Source organism: Saccostrea echinata, unplaced genomic scaffold (genome assembly GCF_033153115.1).
Source record: "Saccostrea echinata isolate AGI-Se365-2 ecotype Australia unplaced genomic scaffold, CSIRO_AGI_Sech_v1 ptg000014l, whole genome shotgun sequence".
Classification (NCBI taxonomy): Eukaryota; Metazoa; Mollusca; class Bivalvia; order Ostreida; family Ostreidae; genus Saccostrea; species Saccostrea echinata.
This window is the reverse complement of record NW_026889763.1, coordinates 1,722,563-1,747,145: the sequence shown is the minus strand read 5'-3', so window position 1 is coordinate 1,747,145 and position 24,583 is coordinate 1,722,563. Positions and strand designations below refer to the sequence as shown.

The following is a 24,583-nucleotide window of genomic DNA, read 5'->3' as shown; positions in this document are numbered from 1 at the left end:
CATGGTACACCTAAAAGTTCATGTAATGGTGCTAGCACAGTTGACAAATTTTGTACGTAGCAACGTAGTTAAGCATTCCAAGGAAGGCATGCAGTTCTTCGGTGTTACTAGGTTCCGGTAAGTTCTTAATAGCTTACACTTTGTCTTCAGTTGACTGTCTTCCATGCTTGTTTATGCGGCGATGCCCAAGTTACGTAACTTCATCGGCCATGAACACACCCTTTTCTTTTTTCATTCGAACTCCAGTTGTTTCCAACTTCTCTAACACTTGTTCAAGATTCTGTAAATGCTCAGAACAGTTTTTCTCTGTCAAGAGCTGGTATGTCATTTAAGCGAACAATAATACTGGATATGCCTTGAAGCAAATTCTCAATAGTTTTCTGAAATATACCAGGAGTAGACGAGATTCCAAATGGTAGACGATTGTACGGAAAAGTCCTTTATGAGTGTTGATAGTGGTATATTTCTTGGAATCTTCATCTAACTCTAATTGCTGATAGGACTGGATCAGGTCGAGCTTGGAATACCGTTTTTTCCACCTCCTAATATAGCAAATATACTTGTCAAAATTTCTAAGTCCCCACTTTTTTTATTTAAAAAAAATTTTAAAACGATTACATCAATTTGAAGTGGCTTAAAATTCTGTCTACAATTTACAATGCTAACCTGACAAGGCCAAAAAATTGCAATAGAATGTGTGATTACTCTACGGTGACTTTTTTGTTGAAAAGCATGAAGTACGAGTTCCATTTGTTTTCCGGGTGAATTTTTCAATTTTTTTCCGTGTGTTTTCTATGTTTAGTTGTTTACGAAAAAGAAATTGAGTTAAATGCGGCGTATGTCCGCACAAGAATGCACAAGAGAAATTTACATGCTCCAAGCTGGTCGTAGTTTACGATAGGTTTGTTTACTTTCACTATATGTATTTATTTTGTTTACAACCTTTGAGAATACCGTCCGAAAGATCAACAGAGCTTCCGTTAATTCCTTACATTTATTAGATTTTGAACAGAAACCAAAAAAAAATCATCCTAGGGTTTATCTGGAAATTCACTGGAATCGGAACCGGAAGTGCAGACCTACTTCGATGGCCAAGACGTAGTGTAATAACACATCAACAGGACTGCTATGAGAATTACTCACCATTGTGGAAGGAACCTAACTGCATTTGCAACTGCACAACACACATTGAAAATTAATGGAAGTCTCTTCAGTGACCAAACTGTACGGAACATTTGATTGATTGATTGTATGTTGCTTTACGTCCCATTCGAGAATTTTTTCACTCATATAGAGACGTCACCATATACCGGTAAAGGGCTTCAAATTTTGATCTTTACTCGGCACTCAGGGCCTTTGAGCAGTGAGGGATCTTTATCGTGCCAACACCTGCCGTGACACGGGGCCTCGGTTTTTAAGGTCTCATCCGAAGGACTTTCACTTCAAAGTGCCGAGCGCATGGCGAAGGAACAGTTGCTACCCCTTTTTTTTATCGGCTTAGGTCAGTCGCGGCTGAGATTCGAACTCACGACCTCCCGATCACGGAGCGAGCGCTTTGTACGGAACAAACTGGAGGAGTGGAGTACGTGTGAGGAGACGTATGTCCTGTACATGTACGCTTGATATTGTGGACAAGGCACAAACAATTTCGGTTAGCCCCTTGTCATCAACACCTCAAGCTTAAAGAACATGTATGGGACAAGACAGACCAGAGAGTGAGACAACTGTTCCAGCTGCAGAATCTAGCGGAACTATAGGGAAACCTAGTCAACACATGGAAAAACATGGAGTAACCTTAAATAAAGATTTTTTCTTCGATATTTTGAACTTTTGAGGAGCAGATCCCGTGTCAACCGGTCACACCCGCCATGAGCCCTATACATTGATCTGATATTATGTGTACTCCGTACTCAAATTATATTTAAAAGCAACGGCTTTACAATTGGTATGAAATAAATCAGTCAAAACACGACCCAATGAAAAGTTGTATTTACAAACAAGGCCATTATACCGACCGTAAAATTTGAGAAAAACTTACTTTAAGCGGGATTGTTGAAATCCTTGTAAGTTTAACTTCCTTGTCATTAACTCGCGCGGTTTAAAAATTGATTGTACTCAGAGCATACTCTTTCATATCGAATCAGTTGGGAGACATGAACACCTTATGCAGGTGTTGTTGGACTATTACTGTTTAAATAAGGGAAGTTGACCATGGAAAAGCTGAGGTTATTCCGTTTGTCATACAGTTTACTTTTAAGTTGGCCATTATATAATTATCTATAGTCAGTAAAACATCCAAATATGAATCAGCAAACACTGCAGTGTCTTTTATTTGGGGATCAATGAGTCGACATATGAATGAAAGTAACTATTGTTAGCTGATAAAATGTCGTCGATATGTCTAAATCTTGAGTTGAAAACCAGGGCAAGAGTTTCCTTCTCATGTAGAAGCTTTTTAATAAATTCTGTTTCATGGAATATAAAAAAAAAAAAAACAGGTCGGCTAATAAAGGATCGGAATTAGTGTCCATCAGATTGTTGGAATAACTAGCCCCAGTATCATGAAACACCTTAAGCTTAATTTAAAATCTTTATGTCGTACTAAAATGTTGTAGAAGTCAAGCAGCGTAAAATTAAAATATTTTACTATATACTGCTTTACAAAAGTGTTTTACTGCAAATTTAGAGATTAATTCAATAATTAATAAACAAATAACACACGTTTGGCTTAAGTCTAAGTCTTCATGATTCTGGCTCCAGGTCTCCAAAGACTACAAAGATATTTTCAATGACGAACCCCAAAATCTTTTAAATATCAACTTCAGAGTACTCGAACTTGTACGTAGAATTAGAATGATTTTTGCAAAGTAATTCTGTCAATGACCAATCACAATGACCAATCACAATGACCAATCTCAATGACCAATCTCAATGACCAATCACAATGACCAATCACAATGACCAATCTCAATGACCAATCACAATGACCAATCACAATGACCAATCACAATGACCAATCTCAATGACCAATCTCAATGACCAATCACAATGACCAATCTCAATGTCCAATCTCAATGACCAATCACAATGACCAATCTCAATGACCAATCTCAATGACCAATCACAATGACCAATCTCAATGACCAATCTCAATGACCAATCACAATGACCAATCTCAATAACCAATCTCAAGGAATGAAAATTTACGAGTTCCATTTTCATTAAGGAAGCAGTTTGTCAAAAACCCTGCTCTAATTAATTCATCGTTAGGAATGATTGTAAAAAGCGTAGAAAAGTTATATATGTTTTGATGCTATTGATGTTTGAAAAGTTTTGAGATTTTTAATTTTTCATACGTTCTTTGGAGTTTTTAGAATCCACGTTTGATTTTCACTACTTCTTGAATATGTTGTAGCATAATACTCTGAAGTTTCTCTTTACGGCAGTTTATATTTTGTTGAGGGGTTAGGATAGGGGCTTGTTTGTATAAATGAAAGCATACTGTAAATATGTAATAAAATGATGCCAAATATCGAATTAAAACTTGAAGAACATTATATCGACATTGATCTCTGAAATCTCAATATGTCTACAAATAAAACTATACCATGAATACTTACGAAAAAGTGAAATATTTACGAAAACGTGATGTGCAATATTAAGTTAAAACTTGACTTAAAAATATGTTTTAAACATTGTTTAGAAATTTTTAGTAAGAGAATGACGATTTAAGTGATTAAATCTTTAATATTTCTCCATTTATTTTTAAAAATATTGTCATCATAACAACCTAAGGATTGCCTAGAAAAACTTAAGACAATGATTTAAACTGTTGTTGGTCTTTAATATTACTTGTATGTAATAAACACTTGCTTTTAATTTATTTAAAAAAAAAAAGAACGTGAAAGGTTTCAACAATGAGGTATAGTTGTAATCATGTGTAGAAAAAACTGACGAAGCAAGACACACATTTCTGAAAAGAGGCTTGTAATTTTCACTTTAAGATGAAACTTTTCAGAAATCACAAGCAAATAAAAGACAACCATATCACTTGCCAGGATCATATTGCAAAATGTAATCTACTGCTTTAGAACCATAGAGTGGCCGGTATCGGGTCCAGAATTCTTGAAAAGGGGGCCAATCAGGTTATGGGTCTAGGGGACATGTATATATGCAATATCTAACAACAACAAAAAAATGATTTCTTAATCTTGATATGTAAACTTAATTTTGGTCACAAAAGTGGAGCAGGTCCCCTGGCCCCCCTAAATCCGCCAGTCGCTTTTATTGAGAACTGGTGATATTCAAAGGTTTATCATTGTAGTCGATATACACATTTCTTTACCAACTTTTGGACAGTCGCTATCGAGCTCCAATTTTTGCCGTGATTATCACAAAAGCGAAGATAAATTTGCATGCCATACATGTATTAAACTACCTCCCTTTCTTTTTAAAATCATGAAGGTCTTTGAACACATTTTTCATGGTATTTGAAAGAAACAGACTATAGCAATTTCCTGTTTACTGCCAATTTTATTAATCTCACTAGTTCTACCCTATAACTTTTGTATGAGTTAACGAAGACGACATTTATTGACTTCAAATAAATTCAAATAACATTTGTGGGGGTGCCTAAATTCAAATTTAAAAAAAAATATTTATCCTTGCCTTTCTTTTTAAAAAAAAATATTGAAATTTTAAAGATATTAGAATAATTTGCTAAGAAACAATTATGTCAACAACTTTAGCGTCGAAGAATAACATTACATTTCTACGTTTACAATAGTGCACAAGGGTTAGGATATAAGATTAAAATTTAAACAATCATTCATACAACCAAACATTTTGAATCAGAAATAGATACTTTGCCTTTAATTAAACATTAAATAGTAATTAAATATACGTACATGTAGGTATTTAGATTGTGCGGAATCATTAAGTGTTCAACTCTTACAATTAACGCTTATTATAATTAAAAAGTCTGTACACTGTACAAAGTATCACTGTCCTATGATATCAAAGAATGTCTTTCTTTATAAAACAATTATTTAAATCATTTTCACAATGTGAATTCTGGAAAAAATAAATTTTCCCATTTTGACATATGCATGTATTTTAAATCTGGTATAATTTATTGAACAGATTTTGTAAAAGATCGGTTTGGAAAATTTTGATGGGGCATTTAAACATGAAACAAAAGCTAATGAAAGAACATACTACACATTGAAACTAGAGCTCAAGCAAGGACAAAGAACCACAATTGTCTGTTGTTGTAGAGGACCAGAGGATCCAATTTATTTGGTACATTGAATTTACATTTCACTCTGTATTTTATACAATTATGTGCAATGGATGGACAAAGCTTTGGGAAATGGATAATTACCATTTACTTCATATCTACTACAAGTAAGTTTAAATTGAAATTAAATTTCATTATTTTTTTTTCCCAGAAGGCGGTGATTTGTAGATTTCAATCATGTCAGTTGACCAGAGTGATAAATGTGATATTCATTGATAAACATGCAGTTCTAGTCCAAGAATCTATAGGGGTACTAGTATTTTTTTCTTCAACCAAGGATAAATGAAAATAGTATGCTTAAACTCAATAAATTTTAAGTGTATTTATATATATTCAAAACAAAATTAGGCTCCGGGGCCATAAAACTTAGTTAAGCTCACCTTTGATCTCAGTCTCCCTTTTCTACTAATTATTCCTCTGTAAAATTGAGACTGAAATAAAAAATGAGCTTGTCTACGCCTGATATTCTTGTGACTGATGACTTTAAAGACAGGTTTAATCTATATGTGATTTAATTGATTTAAAAAAGTATGTTTAGGTTTTAAATCTTGCTTATTTCTTTATAAAGTATTATGGTAGACAATTGCTCTTAATACTCAGTATTTTAAGATCAGGAGAGAACAGAATATCTTGCTCGAGGAAGGCACCATAATACATGTATTAAATGCATTTCGGCCTTCTTTTCGAGCAAACGAAATTCATATTTCTAAATAACTCAGCGCATTGCATGTACATGTATTGAAGTAAATAAAAGTTGACTTGGATGTGCTTTTAACTTGATTATACTCTGTTTAGTTTTGCAGTCTGATGGAAGGAGACCTGTTAAAGGGCACTGGGGGGAGTGGGGCCCCTGGTCTGGGTGTGCTGCCTCCTGTGGCTCCGGTATTTCCACAAGAACAGCAAAGTGGATTATGAACGGCATTACCACACAACATCTGTTTTATGATCTCATTGAATGCTCAGCCGAGGTCAATTGTCCTGGTATGTAACGATTATCATTAATTTGTACTATCGGAATAGTCAGGGTTTTTTTTTTTTTTAATTTATAGTTGTACTTTGCAGGTGATTATTTTTTTAATCTTCAACATAAAGATATTATGATTTTAAAAATTGTAAAATTCATATACCTAGTGTAATTTGACATTTTAGAACAGCTTACCTTCTAATGAAATAAGCGTTTTAAAAAGTAATATTTCTTTTAGAATGCTTCCTTTTACACCTTCCTAAGCGGATTTTTTTCAATGGTCGCAACAGTTGATCCGAATGTTAAAAAAAATTAGAGATTTTTTTTTGGTTTATACTTAGTACGTAAATTGTTGCATTATTGATCACTATGTCACATTGAAGGACCAGTCCACTTTATTATGCATAAATTATGTCTTTAACAAACCGGTTCTGATATGTTTAACCAATTGATTAACAGAAAAGTTTTTCCAAGGAATTTGGATAGTAAATAAACAGAGGACATAAATATTGCAATTTTTTTAACATCACTATAACATTTTTTCAGAGGATGGGTATTGGGGCATGTGGACTAGATGGAGCACCTGTCCAGTGATGTGCGGGGGTGGTGTTCAGAAGCGCCACCGGAAATGTGACAATCCAAAGCCTACTAATGGAGGAAGGGAATGTGGAGGGCATGACTCTGAAAAACAAGTCTGCAACAATAGAACGTGCCCAGGTACATCGCTGATGTTAGAAAACAAATCCTAAAATGATTTATATTTCTCTTTAGAATTTTTCGTCTAAAATTAAGAATATCTTTTCTTGTGAACAAAAATTCAATGGACTTCTCTTCAGGATTTTTCGTCTAAAAATTAAGAATATCTTTCCTTATGAACACAAAAATTCAATGGACTTGAAGGATGATATTCAGTCTATAAAAGTCTACATGTATATTGAACGTTCTGATCGAATAAAAAACAAAGTTTTTCATCACAGTCAATCAAAACTTTGGTGGCATATGTCTGCCCCCTACATGCAAGATAAATTATGTTAACATGCGAGAAAAGTATGTCAATATGTAAGATAATGCAAAATAGATATGTCGACATGCAAGTAACTAATCTTTTAAGAAAACCTGATATCAATATGGTTAAATTTACTTACTTACGCCAGTATCTGACATCAAACATGCAAGATAATTATGTAGACATACAACTTATCTATGTCAACATGCAAAATAATTATGTCGACATGCGAGATAATTATGTAGGCATGTCGCTAATTATTTTGATTTTCAACTTATTTAGGTCAACATGCAAGTTAAATTTTAACATGGAAAATATTTATGTCAACATGCAAGATAATAGTTGCATGTCAACATACATATCTCGCATTTCTTCATAAATACTAGTATCTCGCATATTGACATAAATAAGTCTCATGTGTACATGATTATGCTGCATCTAGGACGATATCAGATACTATCAGACACTAAGTTAATTTACAAATGTTAAAATCAGATTCTCTAAAAAGATTGGTAACGTGCATGTCAAAATAATTATCTTTCATGTAGACAAAAACATTATCTTGCATGCTGAAATACTTTTTCTCGCATGTTAAAATGATTTATCTTGCATGTAGGGGGCAAAAAATGTGCCACCATACAAACAACATAGTTTACATTTGATGATTGAGACTTTGACGTATTTGACATAATCCCAGAGGGTTGTAAATGTTTAAAGCCATCCCTCCTCCAATACGGAAATGATATTAACAACCAAGATTATTGTTGAGCAACAAAATATCTAGAAAGACAACATAGAACTCTTTTATAATTACAGGTATTCCAAAAGATTTTGATCCAATCATATGTATGACAGATGTTTTTATATGTAAAAGTGCTAAGTTCTGCATCCCACGGAAGTTTGAATGTGATGCTAAACTTGATTGTGACGACGGAAGTGACGAAATTGATTGTGTAATAGCGGTACAATCGGAAACCACAGGTAAATTTTCTTTTTCTTTTTTTTTTTTTTTAAATCATTTTTATTACTTTCATTGAAAAGATTGCTAAAATTGAATCACAAACTGAGAAGCCAGTTTAATAAAAAAAAATAATAATAAGCTAGAAGCTTCTATACCTCGCACAAATTAAAAGAATTTACGATTTGTGTATATTGTCCATCTATGACAATCTTCTTTCTTTCTTTTGCAGACAGTTCTGGATGTATGTTTTATAAATCAACAAGAGTGTTAAACTTGGTTCTCTTATTCCCAATTTTGGCACTTGTTTGGCCTTTATAACAATTTAAGACATTATTCTGTATATTCTGTTTATGATGTGCTTAATATTTTTTATACTTCTTTTTTACAATAAATGTTAAAGGTGCTTGGACACAGATTTGAAGTTAATATTTTCTCAAGTTCTCGGTATAATATCATGACTTATATGTTGCTATAGCATTTTAAACGGAAATAAAATAAAAAAAACTTATTTTATCTGGAAATAATTGAAACTACAAATTTTGGGACGCGTTTGATTGATACATCCTAGCACTTTCATAAAGCAAATTTTATCCTTGATACTTAAGTAAAGTAAATTTTTTGTTGTGTATTAATGAAATATATTCAAACTATAATCCAGAAAATTCAGAGCAGAAATGTAAGAAAGCAAAACCAACTCACCAGTATTGTCAGTCCGAGCTCAGTGATGTGTGCAGAGTTTAACAAGTTGAACACACCCGGTGAAACGTAAACATTAACGATAACAGAGCTCCTGCCCTGTTTACAAAAACAGTTTACGTTTCACGGGTGTGTTCAATTTGTTAAATTCTGCACACATCACTGAGCACGGACTGACAATACCGGTGAGTTGGTTTTGCTTTCTCACATTTCTACTCTTTATTTTCTGGATTATAGTTTAATATTTTTCATTAATGCACAACAAATTTTCTACTTTTCTTAAGTATTAAGGATAAAGTTTACTTTGTGAAAGTGCATAGATGTGTCAATCAAACGCGTCCCGAAATTTGTAGTTTTAATAATTTCCAGATAAAATAATTTTTTTTATTTTATTTCCATGTGAATTACTATAAAAACATATAAGTCATGATATTATACCGACAATTTGAGAAAATATTAACTTCAAATCTGTGTCCAAGCACCTTTAAAAACTGTTATTAAATATTTAAAAAAAATATATAACTGACCTTATCAGGGCCCCCTCCTCCACAGGGCTCATACAAAGGATGCATATTCAAAATTTTAAAATTTTGCATGCAAGAACTCTGTCTTCTTGAAAATTAAACTGTCATCTTATCCACCTTTGAACTTCTTTCAATATTTTTGTGTATGTTCAACACACACTTTGTTCCATGCATCTTTATAGTCAATCTTCTGTCATCTCCGCAACATTACTGAATGACCTGAATAAATCTTTATTTAACGAGCTTTTGACATTTATCATTTTGATATTGCCTGGTTCAAACTGAAGTTGATAATGGTTCTATTGTCACCATATTATGGCACTGCATGTGTCTTGTGTGCATTTAAAAAGTTCTCGCATATGTATCATCTAAACAAACGCTTTTCGAATCTTTTTTTTTCAATTTCAATTAGTTGAAACGTTCTCTAAATTGACTTTTTTCTTTATTCTGGATTTAATTGTGCTCTATTGTATTCCTCTGTTATGCTTCATCAACCCTCAATGTGTCTGAGGCTGTTTGTGTACCTAGTATTTTCTTGTAGGATCAATATGATGTATGAAATATGAATATAAGGAATAGAAATCAAACTAAAAAGTCTATTGAACAATACAAATTGTGAGCAAAGCAAACGCGGACCTCTAAAAACATCAGAGGTGGGATCAAGTGCCATGGAGGAGTAAGCATCCCCTGTCGACCGGCCACATCCGCCATGTGCTCTTTATCATGATTGGGTAAACGGAAAAATCTTTAGACAATACAATGAGAAGTAAAATTCTAACAAGTGTATGGAAAACTTCGGTCAATATTCGACGAAACGATAGAATTGCTAACATGGTCATTGTGTCGACCAAACAATTTGCAAAATGTTGACTTTAAACGAGACTGATGATATCCTTGTTTCATTAATTTATTTGTCAATAGCTTGCCTCGTTTTAAAAATTGTTCATGTGTAGGACATGCTCTTGCGTATCGAATGAACTGGGAGATAAACTTTGTATGTAGGAGAGATATAAATGATCATAAAGTTCTGTTGGTAGTTTGTCCTCCTTCTCTTTCTCTTGTAAAATATCCAATTATGAACCAGATTGTCTGACTATGTGGTGTCTTTTCTTTCGAGTTTAAAGAGATACATCGAATCAAATGATAAATGAAAATGAATATTTTTAATTGATAAAACATCGTCGATATATCTAAATGTCAAATTGAGGATCACAGCTTAATATCACGGTTCGTTTCATTCTACGAATATTTTTCCATTTTTGTCTGTATGGATTTGGACAATTTTTTAATAACGTGGGTAGTCCAATATACACAGAATATCATTTGCATGTACATTTGAAGAATTTTAGTTATGAATAATAAACAGATAAATCAATCAAGATTATCTGATGGTTGGAAAAAATCAAGAGCGTCACAATCAATCAATCAAGAAAGATATATGTGATGTTGAAAAAAAATCAGGATCTTCTCTTCGTTTACCGGAGGTAATAGTAGTTTGCTTTGAAACATTTTGTCCACATCTAATTTATTTTCACCACTGCAAAAATTATAAGAATAAATATCAACTTACCACACCTTCAAACCAGTGTATTGCATGCATGTATATGATTCAAATGAATTTATTTCAACTTGAACGTTTTACATGATACAGTTGAAAATATTTAATGAAAAAGTTAACATTTCAATTACCTTCTCTTTATTTTGATCCACTCCGTCATACACAGGATATCCTGGTTTATATTCATCTGCTCTATATAAGTTGGTTGTAGTTAAACTAGGCATGGGCTTCTTTATGTCTGTCGGAAATTCTGATTCTGTTTAAAAAAATACTTCTGAAATCAAATAAATCTATTCCTATGGGTTTTTTTTCTCAAAGATGTCTTGACCACAACTAGTGTCAAACAGAAACAATAACAAAAAGGTATATTTAAAAAAACTGTGTAGCTTCATAAAGGACGAATACTTTGGAGGTGGAAAGGTAAATAGAAGGGAAAATATTGGAAAAACATTCAAAGCAAAATGTTCTAAGTTAAATGTATTTTAACAGAAATGCAATGATTTAATATGGACAGCAATCAAACTGCATTCTGTGCCAATACAAAAAGGGGGATTTTTTTTATTATTTCTTAATTATACTATATACATGTACTGGGCATACGGTAGACCAAAAAGGAGAAATATAGTTTCAATGGACTATCCTAACAAAAAAGGAATTAAAAATACTCAGGTTCAGAGACGAGATTTTAACAAAACAAAAATACTCAAGTTCAGAGATGAAATTTTAACTTGCTTTATCATAATAATGAGCTAAGTCGCAATCTTTTTAAGTACTTGATTAAATAACAATGTTTCAACTCGTTCTCCCCCAGATCTTCTTTGAAACTATGAAACTTTGTTTCCTATTTAGAAGAAAAAAATAAATTTCCCATTCATTCTTCTATTAAGTTTTATTTCAGTGAGTATGAAAAACAAACACAAAACTTGTTTTTGGTACGTTGCATGTGTTTAAACTTATACAGAGACAGACTGATGCAAGTACAACCTTTTCTCGTCTTTACAGCGTCATCATCTGTTTTGAAATCTTTATGGTTTGTAGATTCTGTGTTAGTATCCTGAACTTCTAGCATCCGAGATTTAGAAACATTTAAGTTTTGCTTTGTCTTGCTGAGAAAAGAAAAAAATAATACCTAATAGATGTTCACGTACATGAAATGAGAATATTTTGGAATAAGTTGCTGACTACTTTGTGTAAAAGAATTGGAGACTGTGATGAACTTGCATAAAAAATTAAGGCATCCATGATGCGCATTGACGTGGTAAAATTTTCCGTCTGAATAAAACATTTTGAACATAATTAGCCGTTACATAAAGACACGCCCATTTCTTCAAGGGAAGCGTGTTCGATCGATACATGTGCAGTGATAACTTCAGTAGACATACTCGGTGTAATACATGAGTTTTAAAGAAGAGGGAGTCTCTCAGTCTTTCTCCCGACTTCAAAATATCCCTATTTCAGCATAATTTGCTTGAAAGTGGAGGGTATTAAGACATTGCGACGAATTTTGCTTTCTCAATTCTAAACAAAAGGGCGTGTCATTATGTAACAAGAAAGACCCAAAGTTCCATTCAAACGAAAAATTTTACCACTTCAATGCGCATCATCGTACAATTTCTTTTAACATTACACATAATAGTTAAGATGCCTATTAAAGGATGGTTCAGACTTACCAAAATTGTTTTCCTGTTAATGTATACTTGTGAATCATGAAAGCAGTGGTAAAAAGCAGTCCCAAGAATAGAAATCCACCGAGAGCCAGTATGGCAGAGTTCCTTGTATCATTTTCAAATTGTAATGCTTTTTCTGTGGGTGACACATTGGTAGTTGTTGTGGATAAAGGGATCTGAATTGTTATCGATATAGAACTTTGACGGCTGGGTGTACCGTTGTCCTTTGCTGTTAATGTCAGTAGTAATGTTTTCCCTAAATACAAGGGAGTTAAGTCCTCTTTAATATAAATGCTACCATTACTCATAATTCCAAAATACTCTAACGAGTTTGAGGATTGGTCTAAAATGTAATAGAATTGACCTTGAGGATGCGTAGAAAGATCATTGTCATGCGCAGTAAAGTTTGTAACTATTGCACCAATCAGCTCATGAGATTGCAGAGTCAATGAAACAGAGGCCACTGAAAAGGCTGGAGAGAATTCGTTTTTGTATTCAATAAACACCCCAACAACAGTGGTATCCGAATTTCCTCCAGAATCACTCACGGTGAGAGTACAGTTAAAGTTTGTGGTTGTTCCTGGAATGTCAAGGTCATAGTCTCCCAGGAATGAGAACTGTCCTGTGTTTGTGTTGATTGACACTTTGTTGTCGTGAGGACTACCGCATGTCTTTTGAAAAATAAAAGTTTCGCCTATGTCAGGGTCTTTTATGTTGTAGTTTGGAAGAGGAAATGTTGATCTGCTCTGAAACAGAGATGAACAATCTTTTAAATTCATTTTAAGTGTTTTTGTACGATGAAATAACATTTGAAATAACATCCAACAGATGAACTCTAAGAATCCAATATTTGGATGAACTCTAAAAATCTGACCTTTGGATAAGCTATAAGGTCCCAATCTGGGAATAATTATAAACATGTAAAAGTCAACTTTAATCTTACACTGCCTTCCTCTCTGATAATTCGGTAGTAGTCTTCTGCAAAATAACAGGGTTCATTGACGTCTACGATTCTTATTGTTCCAGTCTGAGAGGCGACAGCAATGCCATCTGTACTGAGTACCACTAAAATTATGTCTGTTGTTGGCAGTATATCGTAGTCTATGTTATGCATGGAGGATGTTGTCACGATCCCCGCTTTAAAACAAAGCATACACTTATGAGCTTAGAGAGAAATTAGTTTGGTTCATTTTATGCATAAATAGTCCCATCCTTATGTCAAACACTATTATCCTGTTTAAAACCGTATATAAATATTGCATGTAGTTGAGTGTAACAAGAAAACCATTGGCAACCGAGGCGCAGCCAAGGTTGACAATGGTTTTCTTGGGGTGAAAATTTTCAATGTTACACTCAACTATATGCAATATTTATTATATTATACTGAATGTTTTATCCAAATACATATTACATTAAACCATGGGCGCATAAATTCTGCACTGTCAATATTTTTTTTTGGAATATCACCCGTCGTCAAGCAATGTTGACTTTTGCAAAGCCGGAGGGCGTGGCTTCATTATTCAGCGGGTAGTAGTGTTTTTTAACAAATGTTTCTCGACGAATCAGATTAAACTAATTTACATCAAAGTATAATATCATGAAATAACGACCACTTCCTCGTTTGTTTTTCATCAATAACCGAAATTAACGCAATTCCCATGCACCTAAAAAACTTCATGAGGTAATGGGATCGGGTGCCATGGAGGGGTGAGCATACCCTGTCGCTTGCATGGTCACACCCACCGTAAACCCTTCGGCTAAATCGGATATCCGTGTACAAGTCAGTCTGAAAATAATGGTCTATCAATTTATATTGAAGACGTCAGTAAGTATTATTCGACCTTGCAATACTGAGTAGTTTGTATTTGCAAACGAGGTCATAATATCGACCATAGGATTTACGTATTATGAATTCAGATTCAAAGATTGTTGATAACCCTTGATTTATCAACTTATGGAAGTATAGCCTGTCTCGGTTTAGAAATCGATAATGAGCAAAACATGTTTGATATGCAGAAAACTAAAAAAAAGGTCCATTATGTAAAACTCACTTACTTGCTGGGTCAAGATCAAAGTATTTCATTCCGTAGGCTGGAGTAAAAACACCGTATACTGGTAGTGAGTTTGATTCGGCGTCTGATACCGTAACTTTCAGAACTGATTGACCCAAGGGAGAATTTTCATTCACAGTGTTTAGTCCTAGGGTTGAAATAGATGGATCGCTGTTCCTATCTGAATATAACATTCAAAAAATTGAATTTTTTTCAAACAAATCGAAGTTCTATATAACTGAATTAGCAATTAAGTATGATGATTTACTTTGTTATACCTTTAAAAATTGCTTCCTATGTAAATCTATACTAAGACATCAAACATTTCCAGTGTTTTACTGAGCGGTCATAAAAATCGATGCAGAGTGAGAAATTGAACCTGTCGATGAGATATTGGACCGCTTACGTCACACTGGGCGGGATCAGCTAAATCTTATTTGCATTCGTTAGTGTTTGACAGTGACGGAATTGACCGAGTTTAACCGCAGTGTGGGTAAACGAAATTTACACCATGGAACCCAGCACAAGACACATGTATAACAAAAAAAGGTATAACAAAACATTTATTGACTGTGTTCTCGGGCAAGTTTTGTCGACCCCTCGAATCAAAATGTTTGCCTTCGGTCTAACGGTCTAAGGCAAACAGTTAAATTTGGTTTTTGGGTCCGACAAAACGCATATTGCCCTCGAACCCAGTCAATAAAGATATATATAGTGATAGACTAATGTTGATCATAGTAAGTTAATGTTATCATGGTAAGCTAATCAGTATAATTTGTTGAAGCAAGATAAAGAAAGCTTAGAATTAAATCTTCGTTCTTATCGTTACTGTGGTTTTAAGTTGGATTTCATTTTCTTGAAACTAATGTCGTTTTCTTATCAACGGGTATTTCATCATTAAACATAGAAAAGGGCATATTTTGACAGAATTACAGCCTTAAAAGTCAAAACAAATTCCGCATTATATACACTGTACAACGTACCACGATTAATTAAAGTATTATGATTTCTCATGATGGTCAATAAAATAGAAATAAATAAATAAATCGAATTATTAGTAAATGGTTGCCAAAAAATAAGAATTTCTGGCATTAACATGAGAGTTATTTATATCTGTGTTCCAAAATAGACTGTCACGGTAGCTTAGTCGGTAGAGCGCTCGTTCCGTGATCGGAAGGTCGTGTGTTCGAATCACGGCCGCGACTTTCCTAAGTCGATAAAAAATAGGTACATGTAGCAACTGTTCCTTCGCCAAGCGCTCGGCACTTTAAAGTGAAAGTTGCGGGTCATTCGGACAACACCTTAAAGACCGAGGCCCGTGTCAAGGTAGGCGTTGGCATGATAAAGAACCCTCACTGCTCAATGAGTAAAGGTCTAAATTTGAAGCCCTTCACCGGTATATGGTGACGTCTCTATATGAGTGAAAAATTCTCGAACGGGACGTAAAGCAACATAAGTCAATCAATCAAATCAAAATAGCTATATCATGTTTATTATAGTTCAGGAATTATGCAAAACGTTAATTAAGTTAAAAAGGGGTTATATGCATAATCAAACAGATCTACCCAAACAGAAGAATTGAATATAGCACAGATCAAGCTCAGTCACAAAGTTGATCACTGAACACTGGTGAAGCGCTCAAGTTATTAAACTACGAAAGCCGAGAAGGTTCATTCGACATTCGAAATTTGAAATACGAGATTCGAAATCTTAACTTGAATTGGAATGTCGAATGGTGTTCTAGGCTTTCGTATTGAACTCAGTGTATCATTATAATACAGTAAACATCCATATCTTTATAATACGTACTTGTGATGGTGACGCTAAGAGTACCTCTGTCAGCTACTTGAGTATAGGCGTCTCTTACTCTCACAGTTAAAGTATATGACGATTGACTGTGTGTGATAAGACGTGACTTCAGCAATATGGCGCCGGCTGAAATCATATATTATCAGAAACCAGCAATTCGAATATTAGTGTCCATATATTTATCTATCTTTTGTCTATCCATCCATTTTCGAGATGACACGAAATATTGTGGTTTTCCTAGAAAACGTCAATTTTCGTGGATTTCATAGTTGGGGTAGACATTAGGTATCAACAAACCACATTATCTAATAGAAAAAATGGATCGATGACGTCCTCGAATGTTTTTTTTTTTATATATATATTTGTTTATAATTTTTTGTTTTAATATTCATTATTTTTTTTTATTTTCAAAAATTCGAAATGCAATGCCTAAGAAAATAAGGAAACTACAGTAAATTCTGTTACTTTTCGAAAGTGATTATGATGTACTGTAAAGTATAGTATTAATCATTATATTTACAATCGAAGATTTTAAAGGGACATCCGGAAGGACTGCAGCTTAGAGAAAAAGTCATTGGATCCCCTTCGTTATCTGTGGCAGTTACGTTGTAAACAAGGTGACCAATCAAAACTGTCCTTGCATCTAAAATCACACTAACGCCTCCTCCTAAAACAAAATGTTATCTGAATATGTCTCCAGTAAAAATAATGTGAATAAAGTATCACAAATTAAATTTATACAAACTTTTATTACTGAAATTACACAGTTGAACTTTGGTATCTCGAACACTGATATCTCGAATACCATGGATATGTCGAAGTAATTTGGAAGTCCCAAACACATATTTCTTTAGTATTTTACCCTTGATATCTCGAAGTTTTTTCTCGGTCCCATCGAGTACGAGATAACGAGGTTTGTATTTAAAGATAAGAATAAAACTTACAATGGTCGTTCCAAGTTAAGGTTTCAAGCATTGGGGCTTTACTGGGTTTAGACTTGATGAGTTTATCTTTTATTTTTGAGATATTTGAGATAATAAAAAGGGTAGCTTTTTGCATATATGTTGGAATGTAACGGATTTATTTGAGTCCAGAAGAAGATATTTTTACCGAGGTTAGAAATGATAGGTTTGGAGTTAGCTGTCACTGCCACTGTGTGTGTCGCTGTTTTTGTGTTAGTACCGTCTGTACACTGCGCTGTCAGAGAATAACTAGACGTCACTGAAGCATCAAGCTGCGGCCATTTTCTCAAGTATAAACTGTAACCTGCAGTATGAAATCTTCAAGTTAATCAATCACGAAGTATCGGAGTTACCCCCCCCCCCCCAAATGTTATCTTAGCAAAACATACTTTAAAATGTCAACTCTAACAAACGTGTACTTACATCGTATCACATAGAATAATTATGAATCATTTTGGGCATATGTAGTGCCATATTAATTCTTTGCAACATTGATAAATGACGATTGGATAACGATTATAAATGTTTGTCGTTTTAAGGAAAGTCTTGATTTGTCTAGAAAAATATAGCTCGCGTAGAAACAAAATAACAGTTGTTCAACACAATGCGAAATAAACTTCGTACCCAACACTCCAGTATTATTCTGTCGCACGGTAAATGGCACATTGGCGGTCTGGAGTGAGCAAAAGTAATCACGCATTGGATCCACCACGTGGATGTCCGCCAACCATTCCTCACTTGCGGAATTTTCCGATACGGAGGATGAAGTCGGTGAAAATGACATTGTTATATCCTTCAAAAGACGATGTCTTGTTACATGCAAAATGCATTGCTGTTATATGTAATAGTATAAAAAAAATGTTAATTAGCTATCTAGATTCTTCTCATAGTATCTTATCACAGAACGTGAACACAGTTCAGTTTACCGTTTTTCCTGATGCTATTCTACACAAAGAACACGTACCGTATTAGTAACAGAAAAATGTGACCGTGGCAGTAGCCTCTTTGTGACAGCTGTCAATGGCCTTGACCCCGACCTTGTATGTTGACCCCATTGGAATCCTGTCTTGCGCAGTCTTGATACGAACTGGAAAATGGTAGATTAAAAAAAAAACACTACAAGTGACCTAAATACTTAGGTTTGTGACGTAAACAAGGAGGTGTGTTTTGCTTTGATTGATTCATGTTAATTTCGTATATAAATAGCTCAGATTCTGGTAGGTTTTTTTCTTTAATAACATACATGTTGTAGTGTCTACTTTAAAATATCCTGACGTGTCTGATTTCGTGAACAGTGTGATGACATCAGTACTATCAGCGTCTGTAACAGTTAAAGACTGCACAACTGTATCCTGGGGTGTTTCTTCAGGAAAAGTGACTAAACTTGGTATAGTGCCAAAGACGGGTGTCGAACCTACATACAAAATGTACATCAAATATTAGTTGCTCAACTTATTATGCATTTATCAAACATTATTATAACTAGAACTTTGATGAGAAGATGAAATGTTTTCTTCCACACACCATTGATTTCTACTTCATTGCCAGTTTATTGGTTTAAAATCTGTGGGTTAGAAGAGAACAAGTGTAAAAAAGAGGGAGGATAGAAGGGTGGGGGGAAAGATGGAGGAATGAAAGAAAAAACAAGACAGATCAGAACCGAAATTTGAGAGGGTGGAGGGGGTGAAGGTTTTGGAAGAGTGCAAAGATGCTTATATCCCCAAGCTTTTTGTGTTTCCTTTTTTTGTTTAAGTCTAATTGACATTTTGTTTACTGGCTGAAACCGTCGCCCTAATGGCGTAGTTCCTAGATACGCCCTCTGGTGACACAGTACTCCAGTCATGAAGATAACCAGGCTGTAATGTCGACATGGTAGCCTCTACTCTATTCAAGATGGCGGTACCCGCTGCATATTTCACCGTAGGGCCATTACTCTGCCTGTTGGACAAGAAAAACAGACTCAGGTTGTCATTACATACAATCAAGATGTAAAAATTTAAAGCTGTTATCAACTTACGAAAACTGAGTTCTGTGACAAAATGGTTATTTCAAGTAATGGAAAAAAGTGCTATAAAACTTTGATGGAAAAACGGAAAAAATTGATTTCTGAAAAGAAAAATGCGGAAAGCAGTCAATTGACAAATTACTGGAATTTTAGTACACCAACCATCCAATGTAATCTCCATGTTGCACCATTATTTTGTCTGTCGGAGAAAATGTTCCAGATCCTGTTTTGATAAAAATAAGAAATAATTTTCAAATAGTTAAAATATCGAAATATTATATCAATTATAAACATTTGATTACAATTGAACTACAAAAGTAAGATTTTATTCGTTTTAAAACGAAGTAAAAGAATATCATTGGACCTGCAGTGAAGACATTTTGTCCCACAAGTTGGTAGACATTTGAAGACAGCTTTCTCCAGACCTGGAAAGTGATACTTCCTGACCCGGATGTAGAAATTTCCCAAGATGTGATTGCTCCACAACACGTGATCTGATAGAGAGGATCCTCAATTAGGAAGGCGGAGTCTACAGAAAATATTCAACACGATCAATTAAGATTAATATGAAGCTTAAATTAGCAAAATAGACTATTGCTGTTACAGGTATTACATGTAATTTAGAAAAATGTTTAACTTTCCAAATTACGTATTTGAACAATGTTGATGAGAATAACAAACTGATACATGTAGTATGTAAACAGTTGTTTTCTCACTAGTTTTGTATCTACTTACTGGTGTTATGTCTATTTACTGGTGTTGTGTCTACTTACTGGTGTTGTGTCTACTTACTGGTGTTGTGTCTATTTACTGGTGTTATGTCTACTTACTGGTGTTATGTCTTCTTACTGGTGTTGTGTCTACTTACTGGTGTTGTGTCTACTTACTGGTGTTATGTCTATTTACTGGTGTTGTGTCTACTTACTGGTGTTATGTCTACTTACTGGTGTTGTGTCTACTTACTGGTGTTGTGTCTGCTTACTGGTGTTGTGTCTACTTATTGGTGTTATGTCTTCTTACTGGTGTTGTTTCTACTTACTGGTGTTATGTCTACTTACTGGTGTTATGTCTACTTACTGGTGTTGTATCTACTGACTGGTGTTGTGTCTACTGACTGGTGCTGTGTCTACTGACAGGTGTTATGTCTTCTTACTGGTGTTGTGTCTACTTACTGGTGTTGTGTCTATTTACTGGTGTTGTATCTACTGACTGGTGTTGTGTCTACTGACTGGTGCTGTGTCTACTGACAGGTGTTATGTCTTCTTACTGGTGTTATGTCTACTTACTGGTGTTGTATCTACTGACTGGTGTTGTGTCTACTGACTGGTGCTGTGTCTACTGACAGGTGTTATGTCTTCTTACTGGTGTTATGTCTACTTACTGGTGTTGTATCTACTGACTGGTGTTGTGTCTACTGACTGGTGCTGTGTCTACTGACAGGTGTTATGTCTTCTTACTGGTGCTGTGTCTACTTACTGGTGTTGTGTCTACTTACTCGTGTTGTGTCTACTTACGTGTTGTGTCTACTTACTGGTGTTGTTTCTATTTACTGAATAACAGATGTTGTGTCTACTTGCTTACGTTGTGTCTAATTACTGGTGTCCTGTCTACCTACTGTTGTGTCTACTGACTGGTGTTGTGTCTACTTACGTTTTTTAGTGATTTCGTACTATTTCTCGTGTTGCGTCGTTTACTTTATGATAACACGTCTACTTATAGGTTTTGTGTTTACTTACTCGTGCTATGAGTGGAGGTGCTGGAACTATAGGAGGCAGGGTTAACACCTACAGTGGTTCCTGTACACGACGTACCTGAAAAAAAACATCTGTAGTATATACATGTACTGGTATAGTACATGTACTGTACTTGATAGATACATGTTCCTGTAATTTGTAGATATTTGATAAAAATAATATGTATTTCCACTTTTAGTCTTTCTAATATAAGTTAATTTCTTTATACATGTACAGGGTGTATTCCAACATGAGGATTGTGGTTCAATCAATGATTACAGAACATATTTCGAGTTTTTTGTGTCTTTATTATGTGTACTAAATGCAACGAAATTTACGTCCATTTATCCATTGATTAAATTTCGTTTTTAATTGTAGCATATAATTTATCACTTGTATGCTACTAAGGAAAAACAATAGTACGAGGGTTGTTCAGAAAGTTTGCGGACTTCTGTCGTATTTTTCTTTTTTATTTAACGTCATAATGTATCCAAATTTGGTAGAAATGTTCAAATGATTTGTATTTAACTTTTTTTTAAATATCATGATTTATTTCAAAGTTGTTCAGACTTAAAAACTGCGAAAATTGGATCGCGGAGCAGGTCATAATTTAGTAATTTACAAACTATACTCTAAATAAAGTCTGTAAAATCATATCCCTTATAAAATGGCTCAAAACCTATACGTTCAAATTAATAATTGTTACATCGTTTCATATTCCAGCATAGTTTGCTCCGTGGAAAAGAAATCAATTTCAGAAGAAAGGTGGTCCTCATTGAAAAAGGCAAAAAAGATTACGTCTTAGAACGTCACGGAGCAGAAGTTAACGATACGATTTTGTGTTGTGCTCTTGAAAATTCCAAAATAAACTCTAAAAATGATGTAGGAAGCATGAAATATGTCAAAAGTGAGTCATGCGTGTGTGTAAAAATGGCCCAGGCGGTATTTGAATGATATAGATTCTGTATCAGACGAGGGCGATCTGTGAGGAAACGGATTATCTGTAAAAATCTGATCCAAAACTTATCAGTTGCTGATCTTGTGGAAACACAGTTAAGCGATAAAAAGAAATAAAACATTGACAAACAAAATTATGCTACTGGAACAATTGTTAGCAAAATAAATTTCAATTGATAGAGAAACGTTTATTGGACCAGATTGTGGGAAACGTATAGGGAGAATATATTTTTGAAAACCTCATGAAGCTATGTTTTTGACGTTTAATAATATACATTTATTGACTGGGTTCGAGGGCAACATGCGTTTTGTCGGACCCAAGAACCAAACTGTTTTCCTGAGGCCGTTAGGCCGAAGGCAAACAGTTTGGTTCGAGGGGTCGAAAAAACGCATTTTGCCCGAGAACACAGTCATCAAATGTTTTGTTATACCTTTTACTTTTTATTTTGACATAACATGACGTAAATTGTGTTTACTGCGGTTTAAACTTGGTCAATTCCGTTAAGTTCTGTCAAACTCCAACGAATGCGAATAAGATACAGCTGACCCCGCCCACACTGGACGTTCGCGGTCCAACATCTCATCGACAGGTCCAATACAGGTATCTCGCTCAAACATCAATTTTTTATGACCGCTCAGTAAAACATTGGAAATGTGAGACTTTTTTAGTATAGAATTATAAAGGAAACAATTTTTAAAGGTATAACAATGTTGTTTAGTGTGCTCCAGGGTTACCAAACATATTGATTTTAAAATTAAGTAAATTGATTTCTATTAAATCGAATGGAATGAAACTTCACACATCAGCAAAATAAATATTTTTACATATGATGTGCTCATTTTCAATTTCTTGAAATTAGTATAACTAAGATGCACATGGTCCGCGAGCTTTCGGAACAACCCTCGTACATGTAAGTAAAAACAACGTAAGAAATTTTGTTATGCAAAATGTTCAAAGTACTAGTACATGTAATTAATTAATTCAAATAAAGAAACAAAGCTGAAATTAATGAAACGTATGTAAGAATCTCAAGCTTACCCTGGGTGACAACTTTGTTTAAAAATGCGAATAATAACAGAATAATTATTTTGTTCCTTGTCGAAGTCATTTTAATTTCAATTTTTATTCTCTGGAGCCAGTGATTGTCTTATGGCGTGCAGTCTTTATATTCTCTTCTTGAATGGTTGATTTCATTGTCTACAGCTATTTAAAAGGAACCTCTCTTTAGATTGTATTTTGTGAATGAAAAAGGTAAACAAATAATTTAAACAATAAAACAATTAAACCATAAAATGTTTTCTGTGTTTAAATATTAGTGCAGGGATAACGGTTGCGACATTGTAGAAAGAAACATATAACCCGTGTAAGCGAGTTATGTATTTTTTCCTGCAATGTTTGCAACGTTATCCCTGCATTAATATGTGCAACTAAAAGGAAGACATTGGGGACAAAAAGAATTCATGACTTTTTTTTAATAGTTATCATTTAATGTTGAAACGATATGGTCTGCAACATTGCGTATTTAGAGAATAGTACATACCCTTTTCCATATTACATCCTGCATCAGCACGATACTGGATGATATTCATTTGGTGTCTCGGGCTGATGCAGGAAGTGAAAAGGGAATCTGTTATTGTGTTTATTACATACTTAGTAGTAATATAATAACATACTATATACATCTACTTGAGCAAATACAAATAAATAATCACTGACAGGCCCATAGGAATGAATTTCTGCTTTGGGGTACTACTTAACAAAAATTCTTGACAAGGGTGAATTAAAAAAAATGACAGGCACATATTTATTGATCTGCTCTATAAATACAGTCAATGCTAATAATTTTTAGGGCTTAGCGTATGTCTTTTGATATTGTCTCAATACCTGCCAAATATCTCATTGATATCTGAAGTCACAAAAAGTTATGCCCAGATATGATGCTAAAAATGCCAGGAGTGCAACATCTTTTTGTGAAATTTTTGAAAATTTAATATTTTTTCAAAAATCTTTGAAATAAATAATAATGATTTATGTTGGAAATAAAGACTTTGTGATAAAATTCAATGTATTAAGCATTAAAGAACTGGGTACGTTAAGTATAACAGAGCGGCCCTGTCTCCAAATTTGATTTCAGTTTTTTACAAACATGCCTACGATTTGTCCTTTCAAAACCATTTTATTTTTTTTAAATTATCACAAACCGTTTTTCCATCAGAGGTCTCGAAAAACGGGGAGTTTTCTTTAGAAATTACAAATTTTGACATGATAACGTCATCACGGCGTTACTGATTTTAACGTTACGTTATAAGAAATCTGTAAATTCTCTGAACCGGAAACTATTTACTTTAACCTGCCTTATGTTCCAGAAAAAAATTTTGAACTTTTATTTC

The 24,583-nt window shown here is 34.1% G+C and overlaps 3 protein-coding genes and 1 long non-coding RNA gene across 4 annotated transcripts; 1 reads left to right on the top strand and 3 right to left on the bottom strand.

Annotated features, from left to right (window-relative positions):
* The first annotated feature begins 5,348 nt into the window (after window positions 1-5,348).
* On the top strand, window positions 5,349-8,548 carry LOC133186978 (thrombospondin-1-like). The gene is made up of 5 exons (XM_061322356.1): window positions 5,349-5,406; window positions 6,095-6,280; window positions 6,810-6,980; window positions 8,086-8,250; window positions 8,460-8,548. Exons 1-5 carry the CDS (start codon window positions 5,349-5,351, stop codon window positions 8,546-8,548), a joined length of 669 nt encoding a protein of 222 aa, XP_061178340.1.
* A 2,298-nt stretch (window positions 8,549-10,846) lies between these two features.
* LOC133187103 (uncharacterized) lies at window positions 10,847-12,091 on the bottom strand. The gene is made up of 3 exons (XR_009721125.1): window positions 11,993-12,091; window positions 11,140-11,264; window positions 10,847-10,987 (listed from the first exon to the last, which is right to left on the bottom strand). It is a non-coding gene; the product is annotated as an uncharacterized LOC133187103 (long non-coding RNA).
* A 583-nt stretch (window positions 12,092-12,674) lies between these two features.
* LOC133186977 (protocadherin Fat 3-like) lies at window positions 12,675-18,285 on the bottom strand. The gene is made up of 7 exons (XM_061322355.1): window positions 18,122-18,285; window positions 17,646-17,801; window positions 17,056-17,202; window positions 16,536-16,661; window positions 14,731-14,907; window positions 13,619-13,812; window positions 12,675-13,421 (listed from the first exon to the last, which is right to left on the bottom strand). Exons 1-7 carry the CDS (start codon window positions 18,279-18,281, stop codon window positions 12,675-12,677), a joined length of 1,707 nt encoding a protein of 568 aa, XP_061178339.1. The 5' UTR covers window positions 18,282-18,285.
* Window positions 18,286-18,465: 180 nt separating this feature from the next.
* On the bottom strand, window positions 18,466-23,782 carry LOC133186976 (uncharacterized). The gene is made up of 7 exons (XM_061322354.1): window positions 23,734-23,782; window positions 21,239-21,313; window positions 19,867-20,031; window positions 19,665-19,725; window positions 19,272-19,435; window positions 18,741-18,911; window positions 18,466-18,584 (listed from the first exon to the last, which is right to left on the bottom strand). Exons 1-7 carry the CDS (start codon window positions 23,780-23,782, stop codon window positions 18,466-18,468), a joined length of 804 nt encoding a protein of 267 aa, XP_061178338.1.
* Between the last annotated feature and the right edge of the window lie 801 nt (window positions 23,783-24,583).